The 12,940-nt window shown below is 58.2% G+C and overlaps 1 protein-coding gene across 1 annotated transcript in view; it reads left to right on the forward strand.

Annotated features, from left to right (window-relative positions):
• The first annotated feature begins 279 nt into the window (after positions 1-279).
• Positions 280-12,940, forward strand: part of GRIN3B (glutamate ionotropic receptor NMDA type subunit 3B) — a 20,684-nt gene continuing 8,023 nt past the window's right edge. The window contains exons 1-5 of the mRNA XM_032786148.1: positions 280-708; positions 4,553-5,151; positions 7,977-9,027; positions 10,255-10,400; positions 11,101-11,216. Of these exons, the coding sequence (XP_032642039.1) occupies positions 280-708; positions 4,553-5,151; positions 7,977-9,027; positions 10,255-10,400; positions 11,101-11,216 (2,341 nt within the window). The remainder of the gene's footprint in view (positions 709-4,552; positions 5,152-7,976; positions 9,028-10,254; positions 10,401-11,100; positions 11,217-12,940) is intronic.

The raw sequence follows: 12,940 nt of genomic DNA on the forward strand, positions 1-12,940 counted from the left end.
GACCCCTTCCCCAGATTCCCGCTCTGGCCCCGCCTCCCCCCCCAGTCTCCTGGTGCCTCTGCTGCCTCTGCTGCCGGAGACGCTCCATGGCAGCCCTGCCTGGAGATCCCAGCAGCTCCTCCGCTCTCCCAGCCTTCCTCATGCCCCCTCTCCTCCTCCTCCTCCGGCGCCCAGGACTCCTTCCTCCCCAGCGCCCGCCGCCTCCTCTCCCCAACCCTCGCTCCCCCGCCGGCCGCCCACCCAGGGCCGGGGGGGACCGGGGGGCGCCCAAACTTTCCGATGGAGTTTCTGCGGGCGCTCTGGCTGTGCGTGGCGGTGGCGGGCAGCCTCCTGCCGGCGCCCTGCCAGGGGCACCCCCAGCCCTGCCACATCCTCGCCAGGGTCGGGCACACGGTGCGCCTGGGCGCGCTGCTGCCCCGGGGAGGAGCGCAGAGCCGGGTGCGCAGCGCCCTGGCCAGGGCGAGCCGGGCCAGCTGGTTCCCGTATAACCTGAGCTTGGAGATCGTGCCGGGGGCTCCCCGGGAGCGGGACCCGGCGTCGCTGGCTCGCTGGCTGTGCCAGGCGCTGGTGGTGCAGAAGGTGGCGGCGGTGCTGGCCTTCCCCCAGTCCCGGGGGGAGCTGCTCCAGCTGGAGTTCCTCTCCGCCTTCCTGGAGATCCCCTTCCTCAGCGTCGTGGAGCTGGAGCAGCGGCTGCCCTTCAGCACCCAGGTAAGCGGGAGTCGGACCAGCTGCGGCTGGGCAACGAGTGGGAGTGGGGGGTGGGGGGCGCCCGGCTTGTCCAGGCCTCCCTGGTCCCTTGGCTCAGGGCTGGTCTGATCCCTGGGCATGCTGCAGCTGGTGGAGCTCCTTGGCCACCCCAGGGCTAGGCCAGCTGGAGGGGGACACCTCACCTCCTCTGTAGCAATTCCCTTGGTGGCAGGAAGAGGACTGGGGGGGCGGGGGGGCTCCTTGCCCAATAAATCCAGCCCCTCCAACTCCCAGTGCAAGCTGGAGAATCTGCAGCTGGACCCTTTTCTCCTCCCCTGCATGAGCCCTGGTTGCCTGTAAGCCTTGGGGGTGGGGGTAGTTGGGGGTGTCCAGCAGCAGCACTGCAGCTGGGGGAGGGTTTGTTGAAGGACTATTTTTAAGGGGGTGGGGAATCTACTCTGTATGCAAAGGAGCAGAAGAGACTCCTGGCTGCAAATCTGCACTTGCAACTGGCAGCCTCTTCCCCTGGGCCTGCCACCCTGGAGGGAGCATGTCTGGGTGGGCAGGGAGGCTGGGGAGGGCCTGGGTGGGGGGCGGGGGGCCTGTTTCTAAGGAGGCTCTCCTTTCTGCTTTCCTGGCTACCTTGCGCTTCCTTCCCGCCTGGAGCCTTGCCCCGGCTCCATCACTCAGAAGGGCTGGTCAATACTTTAGCCACCTAGAAGGTCCCAGCCGTTTTGAGTTTTAATCACAGCCGAGTTCAGACCCATCGATCAGGGGGAATATTTATAGTTTGGGGTCACTTTATCTGCAAGCCAGGCCAGCCTCCTTCCCAGTCCCTTCCCACCACCCCCAGGCACCTGCGGGAGAGCAGTATTAATTGCAGTAGCTGGAGGGGGCAGAGAGCGGGGTTCTGGAGGAAAAGGCCCCCCGGGCGAAGGAGACGTTCACTCCAGGACACGTGCGTTCCTGATTCTCATGGCTTTAGTGCTGGGTGTGAGTTTATGTAACACAAAAAAGCACTATGTTCCAGGCTTCTTGCAAGGAGGCAGGTTCCCTGCTGGGTCCAGTGAGGAAGGTGGTTAGTTCCCATGCTGATGTTTGTAGTATAAAATCTAAGGCCTCAGCCAGCAGGGCTGTAGGTATCTATACTGACAATCCAAGGGCCTTTCAGATGAGACCTTAACCACCTATCCCCAGGCGCTCTTTGTAAGATTATCCCCTTGGTCCAAATGGCCCCAGTGTTGGATGCTGGCTGCTGCTTCCCACCCCAGAGGTGGCTGCATCTCCACAAGCACTGTACGTAAAGTCAGTCAGTTACCCTGCAAACAGCAGAGTTTGCGGTCTCAGGAGGAATCTATTTTAGAGGGGGGCCATAGCCAGACCTTACCCTGCAATAACACATCACAACAAGAAACAGACCCACCTCTCAGCTCTCCCCCGTCTCAGCCCTCATCTTTGCCTGCCTCCCATGCCCAGAGTTCTCTCGCTTTTCTGACGGTGAATGATTTCCATCACACACAGGGCTTTGTAAAGCAGAGGAGGGGAGTGTATGTGGGTGACTTTTATCGATGCTACAGGAATGACTCTGCTGGCTGCTTTAAGCATCGCTGCTTTATTAATGCCCTGGCATTCCCTTGGTTCGGAAGCCTTTTCCTGCAGCCTGACGGGAATGCAACGCAGAGGGAGGCTAAAAAGTGACCTAGGACCCAAGATGAAGCCAATGGATGCATGTCGATTTGGACAGGGTCTAATTTTTCTTTGCATGGAGATGATGTTACTATTTATGCATACAGGGCAGCTGAGCTCTGGGAACTGTGGGGATATTTGTGTTACACTCCAGCCCAGAGGTGCTGCCACATGCTGTATAGACTTACAGGCCAGAAGGGACCTTTATGATCCTCTAGTCTGACCTCCTGCACATCACAGAACCTCCCCCACGCACTCCCGAAATAGACCCCTAACCTCTGGCTGAGGCCCTGACGTTCAAATCATGGTTTAAAGCCTTCAAGTTACAGAGAATCCACCACTTGCACTAGTTTAAACCTGCAAGAGACCCGTGTCCCATGCTGCAGTGGAAGGTGAAACCTCCTCCCGGTCTCTGCCAATCTGATCCGGGGGAAAATTCCCTCCCAACCCCAAATATGGGCATCAGTTCGACCCTGAGCATGTCCGTGAGACCCAGCAGCCAGACACCTGGGAAAGAATTCTCTGTAGTAACTCAAAGTCTCCTCACCTAGTGTCCTATCACGGGCTGTTGGAGACACGGATGTGCAGTGAGAGACAGTCTGTGCTCCAGAAGAGCTTACAGTCTAAATAGATGCGACAGACAAAGGGTGAGGGGAAACTGAGGCATGAAAGACTAAGAAACTTCTCTCAGGTCACACAGCAGGTAGAGCTGCAGCTAGAACCCAGGGATCTTGAGTCCCGGTCCTGTAAACCACACTGCTTTTCCAAAGCGATAGTTATGAACAAAATCCTAGGCCCCCCTGTATGTATCTTCCTGTCCATATTGTACTTAATTTAGATTGGAAATTCTCTGGAGCATGGCACAGCCAGTGCTGGACCCAGCCCCCTGCTCTAATCACTTAGACCCAGGCTAGCTGGGGCAGCACCATATTCTTGTGTGTCTGTGCAGTACAGAGAGCACTGGGGGTACCGTGTAAAGGAAAACCAAGCTCCCACAGCTGACCTCTTGCTGGTGCAGTATTATCCCTGCAAACTGAGGATCAAAGAGAGGTTGGAATGCTTTCTCAAGGTCACACCACAAGCTGTGGGCAGAGCTGGGAACAGAACCCAGGAGTCCTGATGCCCGTGCCTCCCACCCCACTCTAACCACTAGGCTTTACTCTCCTCCTGGAACTGAGAACAGAATCGAGCAGTTCAGGTGCCTACTCCCCTTTCTCTAACCACTAGATTCCTCTCCTCCTAGAGTTGGGAGTGGAACCCAGGAGTCCTGGTGCCAATCTCCTGCTCTAGCCACATAATCTCTCCACTGCCTGAGGGGGGTATCTATAGAGAGAATGGATATGAGCTGGTGTGAAATGTACCAACCACACCAAGCCCTGGTTACTCACTGCCAGTGGAAATAATCCCAAATTTTTGGCCCTGGCTGCTTTCTTTCTTACTGTTTCTTTACTAATCTCCCTCCTGTGCAGCAGGCTTGACATCGGTGCTAGTTCATGTTCACAGACTGAGACCAGACTATTAGCTTCTGCAGGAGAGCGGTCTCGGCAGCTGGCTCCCTTCTGCCTTGTGTCTAAAGGTGTAAATGGAGGTGTAGCTCAGTGCTGTTATGTTTCCAGCACAGACACAGAGAAGTTCCATAAAACCATACAATCCTCTTGCTGGAAGGCTGCAACATCGCATGACTTTATTTCTTAAACTTCAGAACAATAACACAAAAGAACCTAAAAACAGAGAGACACAAAGCAGGCTGCTCCCTAAAAATAGAGCAGCACAACTCACCCCCACCTTACTCTAGGTCGGCTCTCTGCAAACTAATTGCTGAAACCAAGTTGGCATGCTTTCCTACAGAGCCCCCTAGCCTGCAAGCAGAACCAGGAAATCCCCAACCCCTAAAGGGATAGCTTGTAATTTTAATATAATTTCCAATTTATAATGGCCAGGAGGGAAGCTCTGAGATCTTTGGGAGGAAAGTTCAGCAGAAGGGCAGAGGGGGAGAACTGTCTGTAGATGACACTGAGTTTCTGGTGTGGCCACATGAGCTGGTGTCGCACCCCCTGATTACAGTAAAGCCATATTTATAGGTACGTATAGCGCCTAGCGCAGTGGGGCTCCCGATTTCAGCTGCCACTAATATAAAGACTAGTAAAGTAAATCTCACTCATCATCTCTGGGCTTGCAGAATCCCTTCCACCTGCACTTGGACCGGAAGAGCCCCATGGAGACCCTGGTGGATGTGCTCAGCAGCATCCTGCAGACCAATGACTGGCATGAGATCACCCTGGTGCTGTGCCACGCCTGGGACGTCTCTGGCTTCCTCGATTTCTGGACCAGCAACACTGACCTCTTCCTGAGGACCATCCTGGACCTGAGCTACCTGGACGAGCCAGGTGCCGCCCACTACCTCCGCCAGCACTTGGAGGAGCTCAAGGAGCTGGCCGACCCGGTGCTGCTCTTTGGCTGTGATGCCCGTCTCTCACGGCTGGTGTTCAGGGCGGCCTCGGAGTCTGGCCTGATGCTGCAGGACTTTCACTGGATGCTGGGGCACCCATTGAACGTAGACGAGCTGCAGACGGAGGGGCTGCCCCTGGGCCTCCTGGCTTATGGGGAGGTCAACAGCCCCACGTTGGAGCAATTCACCCAGGACGCGGTGGAGTTGGTAGCCCGGGCTATCTCCAGCGCCCTGTACGTCCGCCCCGACCTCACCCTCATCCAGAGCATGGTGAACTGCAACGACAAGCACGTGGAAGGCTCGGAGTCCTCTGGGCACTTCCTTGCCAGGTAAGCTTGGAGCCAGCCCCGTCAGCGACTCCTAGCACATGGGCCAGGGTCTGTCTTGCCCAGCCACTGCCCTCTGCTGGGGCATCTGCTTCTCTTTGAGCATTCAGACCAGCCAGAGACGCTTTCCTGCCATTGCAGGCTGGGCGCAGAGGGAGGTTGCAAGCCGGCGGCAATGCCCAGCCGATCCTCCCATGCCCTCCAATGCCCCCTATTGGTTAGCCTTCCTCTGCATTTGATCTTTAGTGCAAGAACCGGAGTCTCGCTGTTTAATGTCCCCCAGGTCCAGGGTGCCGAACTGCAAAAACTGGGTTCTGTCTCAGGGCTTCTGGGTGATCTCCATGGCATGCCACTCCCCCTCCCCGTGCCTCAGTTTCTCATTTGAGTGAAATTTTCTGGCCTATGCTAGGCAGGAGCTCAGCCCTAGGTGGTCATAATGGTCCTTTCTGGCCTTAAAAATCTAAGGTTTGTCAAGCTGGGTCATAATAGGGAGGCAGCGGAAAGAGCACTGGACTGGGATTCAGGAGACTTCCTGACTCTGCCGCTGACCAGCTGGCAGGGGCGGCTCTAGGTATTTTGCCACCCGAAGCACTGCAGACAGGCTGGCTTTGGCGGCTTGCCTGCAGGAGGTCTCTGGTCCCGTGGATTCGGTGGCATGTCTACGGGAGGTCCGCTGAAGCCATGGGACCAGCGGACCCTCCGCAGGCACGCCGCCGAAGGCAACCTGCCTGCCACCCTCGTGGCGACCAGCAGAGCGCCCCAGTGGCTTGCCGCCCCAAGCACGTGCTTGGCATGCTGGTGTCTGGAGCCTCCCCTGCCAGCTGAGTGACCTTGGGCAAGTCACTTCCCCTCTACATGCCTCAATTTCCCCATCTGTATGATGGGGCTCACGATACTGCCCTCCTTTGTAAAGTGCTTTGTGATCTTTGGGAAAGAAGCAGTTGGAGTTGTTATGTTAATACCTTGCACTCCTCTGGCGCTGCACTAATTAACTCTTGTAATCCCTTTGTCAGGGGGAGGGGTGAAGGGAATTATTTATTGTTATACATATGGGGAAACTGAGGCACCAAAAGTCACTTGCCCAGGGTCAATACAGCAAAGTGGTGGCTGAGCTGGGACTAGTCTCCTGATACCAGCCTATGCTCTGACCACTAGGTCATGCTGCCTCTTGGGAGATCAGCGATCTGCTCAGGCACTAACCATTTCCTTCCTGCAAGAGGCTGTCTCTGTGCAGAAGCTATTTGTGAAAGGGATTGTGTCTCTTTAAATCTCTGAGTAATGGCACCAGAAAATTGTTATAGAAATATGAATTGTGCTAAGGCCCCGACAGCCCTGCAGAAGGCAGGATGTGGGCAGCATGGGCTGGATCCCTTCCTGACCCTCCCAGCAATCAGCCCAGGCCCTGGAGCATGGTATTTGATTCCCGTTAATTACAGCTACCAGCTTCACTAATGGTCCAGCTGCTTTAGAAATGCAGCAAAATGCTGCCCCCTCCTCTGGGCCTCTCTGGCAACTTGGGTTCATTCTGGAGCTGCTACTAGTGGCTTAATGAGCCTGTTCCAAGGCCCAGGAGAGGGAGTGGGAGGGTAGCAGAGGGAAGGCAAGCGAGAGATGGAAGAAAAAGGAGAGCCGAGGAGTATGGAGCTGATGCCAGAGGGAGAGGAAGGCTCAGTTGGGCAGAGGGTTGTTTTATGGGATGCTTTTGCAGCCTTGGATGGAAGAGGGAATTTACGCGCCCCCGCCCCCATGTTAGCACTGTCACACAAGAGCCCATGCCCACCGTGCCACACCCAGAGGCTCAGGCACTCAGACATGCACTGCGACACACACGTGGTCACATGTCCAGTCTGACATGCAAAGATATGCACGTACACACACACACACACACACACACACTGCCCTGCAGGTCGCATGTCAAGTCTGACACGTGATGCTATACACACACACTGTCCTGCAGGTCGCATGTTCAGTCTGACCCATGATGCTATGCAGGCACACACTGCCCTGCATGGCTGCATGTCTAGTCTGACATGCAATGCTATGCATGTGCACACACGGACTAGCACACACATCAACGCCGCTCCTCCTTGCACACGTGCTGACATGCACCCGGGAGGGCCTGAGTTTCCCGCCCGGCTGTCCAGTCTGGTAATAATCGGCCTCTTTATCCGGGGCACAAGACATTGCTGCTGAAGATTCCCAGCCCTCCAGCCCAAGGGCACCCCCACCCCAGCTCTGCCAGTGTCCCTGCCCTTCTAAAACCCTCAGTTCAGCCAGTCCCCAGGCGACTGCCCAGCACGGAGCAACCTCTGCTCTCAAAAACCAACGACTGAAGCAAACTCCTTGATTTAGTGAGTGGCACCAGGCTGGGGGAGGCCCCCCAGGTCAGGTCTTTGGGGCTTGGAGCAGCCTCTCCAGGGTCCTGAAGAGCAGGGGGTTCTCAACCCCGGGGGTTGTGACCATCCTGCCCTTCCCTTGCAGTTTGGGGGCGGGGGCAGTTCCTGGCTGGAGCCCAGCTAGATGGGAGAAAGGAGTGCAGAAAAGGGCGAGAATCCCGGTATTTCCACTGCTGCGTTCCCTCGTGTCTCTGAACGCTTGTCAATTCCACCTCCGTCCAGAAATCCCCTCCCACCCCGACCTGCCTAATGGCCTGTGCAGTAGATCAGCTCCCCCCTGCCACCGTCCAAGTCTGGGCCCCTTCTGCGCTGGGCTCCCGGTGGCCAGACCCTGTCTCCGGCTCCCTCCCAGCTCCCTCGCTGTTGCTCTGTGCTCAGCTCCCCACCCTGGGGATGTCAGGTGCCCAATGCTTCCTCTTTCCCCTTCCCCAGGTTCCTGGCCAACACGTCGTTCCACGGGCAGACGGGGCGGGTGTCCGTGCAGAACACGTCGCTGGTGCACACCGAGCACCGCTACAGGATCTGGAGCCTGCTGCGTGGCTCCCTGGGGGAACCCACTTGGGTGACAGTGGGCAGCTGGCAAGACGGCAAGCTGGAGATGGAGGAGGGGTTCTGGCAGACCCAGCTGCAGCGCAAGAGCCCAGGCGGCAGGGGCGGCTTCTTGCGGGTGAAGCTGCGGGTGGTGACACTGGTGGAGCACCCATTTGTCTTCACGCGGGAGGTGGACGAGGACGGGAGCTGCCCAGCCGGGCAGCTGTGCCTGGACCCCCACACCAACGACTCAGCCGTGCTGGAGGCCCTCTTTGAGGTGCTCAACGCAGTGAACGGCTCTGTGCCCCTGGAGTACAAGAAGTGTTGCTATGGCTACTGCATCGACCTGCTGGAGAAGCTGGCCGAGGACCTGCCCTTCGACTTCGACCTCTACATCGTCGGGGACGGCAAGTACGGAGCCTGGAAGAACGGGCAGTGGACGGGGCTCGTGGGGGACCTGCTCAGCGGCATGGCCCACATGGCCGTCACCTCCTTCAGCATCAACTCGGCCAGGAGCAAAGTCATCGACTTCACCAGCCCCTTCTTCTCCACCAGCCTGGGCATCCTGGTGAGGACCAAGGACACGGCCTCTCCCATTGGGGCCTTCATGTGGCCCCTGCACTGGACCATGTGGGTGGGGATCTTCGTGGCCCTGCACCTTATGGCGCTCTTCCTGACCCTCTACGAGTGGAAGAGCCCCTACGGCATGACCCCGCACGGGCGCAACCGCATGAAGATCTTCTCCTACTCCTCAGCCCTCAATCTCTGCTACGCCATCCTCTTCGGGCGCACCGTCTCCAGCAAGACACCCAAGTGCTACACCGGCCGCTTCCTCATGAACCTCTGGGCCATCTTCTGTCTCTTGGTGCTCTCCAGCTACACGGCCAACCTGGCCGCCGTCATGGTGGGGGAGAAGACCTTCGAGGAGCTCTCGGGGATCCACGACCCCAAGGTGGGAGGGCCGTTGTGCTGCCTCGGAGGCAGGAGGCATCCGAGGCACTGGGGGAAGGTGTTGTTTTCCCTCCCCTCCCCACGCTGGTCTTCTCTGCATCCCAGTTTCCTTTGGGTGGTGGCCACTTCAGCAGCCCAGTGACCCCTAGCATCATGCTCGGGCCTTGGGGTCAGGCCCGACTGCAAAGGGAGAGCGCCCCCTACCAGTCACTTCGCCAACTCCAGCCGAAGAGTGTTAGCGCCAAGCCTTTTGAATCTCGTCCACGTTGTTCCCAACCCATCATCATGTGAGGCTGTCACCTGGAGCTTTGCCTGTCAAGCCACCCACCGCACCCCGTTTTCCCAGCTGGCTCCCGGCTGCTGTTGGTTCTGGGAGTGACAGGGGGTGTAAAATCCAGTGGATGGTTCAGTAGGGGGTGCTCTTCCCTCGGAGACATCTCTGAGCCATTGGCCTTGCCGTGCTGGCTGCTTGCAACCTCAAAGACCAGAGGGTCCTTTTTCTATGAGTTTGGGGGCAAGGGGTTCACCCCGAATCCTGGCCAGATTCCAGTTGGGATAATTCTACCTCCCTTAAAATCCCTCTCCCTTGCAGTTCAAGCTAGATGCAGCATGCTTCCTCACCTCCTATCCTGAACCACTGCTATTTGCAGAGAAATACCTCCACCCCAGAGGTGGCTGCATTCTGGTGGTATCAGTGGTGCCAATTAGGGGACAAGCAACCCTGCCAGTTTCCCCCGGTTTTTGCATTTGCTCATAGTTCCATACTAAACCAGTATGGCTGATGCCAGAGCCATCCAGTGCATCGCTCTGGCTGCATGGTTACACTCCCACTGAAATTTAGCCCGGCCGCCCAGCGAGAGGAGCGGCTGGACCAAATGGTGCTTCCCCCAGCTCACGGCGTGTCTGTTCCGTATCAGAGTGCAGGGGTGGCCCCCGATAAATCGACTCGTGCTGGCGCTGGCCCCTGCACTGTGTAGCTAAGAGCGGAGATACTCCCCAGCCTTGGGGAAGGGACTGGCATGTGCCCCCTCCCAAGAAATATCTTGCTTGGTGCCGCTGTGTGGTGGGGAATGGAGCCTGGCATGTACAGCCAGCGACTCTGGGTTAGAAGGGACGGGCTGATGGGCTCAGGGTTCACTGCTTTAACCCCCAACCCCTCCAGTTCCCTCCCCTGCTCACCTGCCTTACTGTTGGTATTTGCAAGCCACACGCCTGGTCCTCTTTGCAGCTGCACCACCCCTCACAGGGCTTCCGCTTCGGCACCGTGTGGGAGAGCAGCGCCGAGGAGTACATCAAGAAGAGCTTCCCCGAAATGCACGAGTACATGAGGCGCCACAGCGTCCCCACCACCCCTGCTGGGGTCACCATGCTCAAGTAAGGGGGCAGCAGCAGGGGCAGGCTCAACACGTGGGGGAAGGCGGGCGTGTGCCCCTGGCTCATTTGCGATGAACTGGCCGGTGCTGTAAAGAAACTGTGGCGGGGTCTGGGCTACCCCCCTCAATGTGTTGCACAAGTCCCCACAGCACCTCCTACTGGCAGAGGCTGGAGTAGATGGGAAGTGCCCCCACAGCCAGTATCTCCGCCCCACTTCCAACAGCGCCCCCTGCTGGGAGAGGCTGGGCTGGAGTAGGCGTGTGGTGCCCCCACAGCCAGTGTCTCCGCCCCACCTCCTACAGCGCCCCCTGCTGGGAGAGGCTGGGCTGGAGTAAGCGGGCGGTGCCCCCACATCCAGTATCTCCACCCCACCTCCTACAGTGCCCCCTGCTGGGAGAGGCTGGGTGGAGTAGGCGGGCGATGCCCCCACAGCCAGAAATCCTGCCCTGCTCCCCACAGCGCCCCCTGCTGGGAGAGGCTGGGCTGGAATACGCAGGGGTTGCCCTCAGAGCCAGTATCTCCGCCCCGCTCCCCACAGCGCCCCCTGCTGGGAGAATGCAGGAGCTCCCCCCCAGCCAGCACACCTGCACTGTGCTCTTTTGTAATCGGTGGCTATTTTCCCCTTAACCGCCAGCCACTTCTTGGGGCCGGGGAGGGCGAATCCAGCCACTCAGCCTCTCCCCTGTGCTCCCTTTGCCAGGACCGAGCCCCCCACGCTCAACGCGTTCATCATGGACAAGTCCCTTCTGGATTACGAGGTCACCATCGACTCGGACTGCAAGCTCCTCACCGTGGGGAAGCCATTTGCTATTGAAGGTGAGCTGCTGCCTGGGGCCGCTTCCCCTTGGCCCCCTGCCTATGGCCCGAGCTGCTGAATGCACCGGTGCCCTGCCCTGGGAAAAGCAGCATTGCCTGCACGGGACTGGGCCGCAGCGGTACGTGACGGGCGGCTTTAGCGCAGTGTTGATCTGTGTTAAAATGGCTCAGTGGAAATAATCTTGGCAAGAGGCTGTTAATGGCAGCAGCAGGTTGGTGCGTTCAGTGTAAGAATCCCAAGCTGGCCCGACAGCACTGGAGCGGGGCTAGTCTCTGTTTAGCCCAACGCTGAGCACAGCCTGGGCAGGGGTAGTGCAGGCTCCTTTCATGCACCACCCTTCCCTGCGGGGCGGGAGAAATCCAGCCATATGATCCACTCAGCTGGGCGGGTCCCTGCTGCAGTGGGTGCTGCCCAGGGAGTGAGCTGCTAGATTCACTTTGCTTATGGGCCCCCCCCAACCACATACAGCACCTGAGCTTTGGTCACAGCTGGAGTTGAACTGGGGCCCTAGAGGGCAAAGGCTTCTTAGTCCAGTGGCCAGTTCCACCTCCCCCTCCAGAACAGATCTTAAATGTCACTGACCCCACGCCCCAGGCAGAGGGGCTGTCGCTTGCAGTGCCTTCCGGCCAGCAGCGAGTGCTCCCCTGCATAAGCAGCACAACGCCATTGCCTCATTCAGAGAGACACCCCGTCCTTGCAGCCTGAGCGCTTGCACACCTGAGCTTCGCTCCGTGGTGAGTCCACAGCCTACGTGCCCCAGGGACCCGCAGCACAGACAGGCTCTGCTCGCAGTAGCGGTGCGTCCATGTCACCCTTCACCAGGGTCTCCGTGGGGTGCTCATCCAGAGCAAGGGTCTTTTGAGCTAGCAAAGCAGGGGAACCCAGGTGTGTTGCAGCCCCTCACCTGGGTCCAGCTGTGTGCTAGCTACACAACAGCTGGAGACCCCAATAGCCCATCTGGCCTGGTCTCCATCGTCCTTCCTGACTCTGCCATGGGCAGTTAGCCTGTGCCTTGGAGAATGAGAGTTCAGCCTACCATGATCCTGGTTTGGCTAAGGGTGAGCAAAGCATCCGGGTGCTACTTGCTCTCTTCTCTCTCCACCCCCGATCCCCTTCACCTCCTCTAATCTCCCGCACAGCCGCCTCCTCTCATCCCTGTGCAGCAGGGCTGCTGGCTGATCTCTCCTCATTAACCAGGCTGGTGCCCTGGAGCCGAGAGGGAAGTAAAACGAGGCCCCCGCGCTCTTGCCTGCCAAGCCATGACTAGAGAGGGAAACAGGGAAGCGAAGGCAGCCCCGTCTGTGGGGAATGAGCCGGCGGGCCCTGCAAGGCAAGGCAGGCTGCTGCATGTCACAGGGCTCACGGCAGCTCTCAATTGCCATCCCACTAGAAGGCGAAGCTCATGGGTTTTTCTACTGGGGAGACCAGCCTCAGACTGATAGGTCAGAAGGGACCAATATGATCATCTAGTCTGACCTCCTGCACAAAGCAGGGCACAGAACCCTACCCATCCACTTCTATAACAACCCCTAACCTATGTCCGAGTTATTGAAGTCTTCAAATTGTGGTTTGAAGACCTCAAGCTGCAGAGATTCCACCAGCAAGCGACCCGTGCCCCACGCTGCAGAGGAAGGCGAAAAACCTCCAGGGCCTCTGCCAATCTGCCCTAGAGGAAAATTCCTTCCCCACGCCAAATATGACGACCAGCTAAACCCTGAGCACG

Source organism: Chelonoidis abingdonii, chromosome 11, assembly GCF_003597395.2.
Source record: "Chelonoidis abingdonii isolate Lonesome George chromosome 11, CheloAbing_2.0, whole genome shotgun sequence".
In the NCBI taxonomy this organism is placed as follows: Eukaryota; Metazoa; Chordata; order Testudines; family Testudinidae; genus Chelonoidis; species Chelonoidis abingdonii.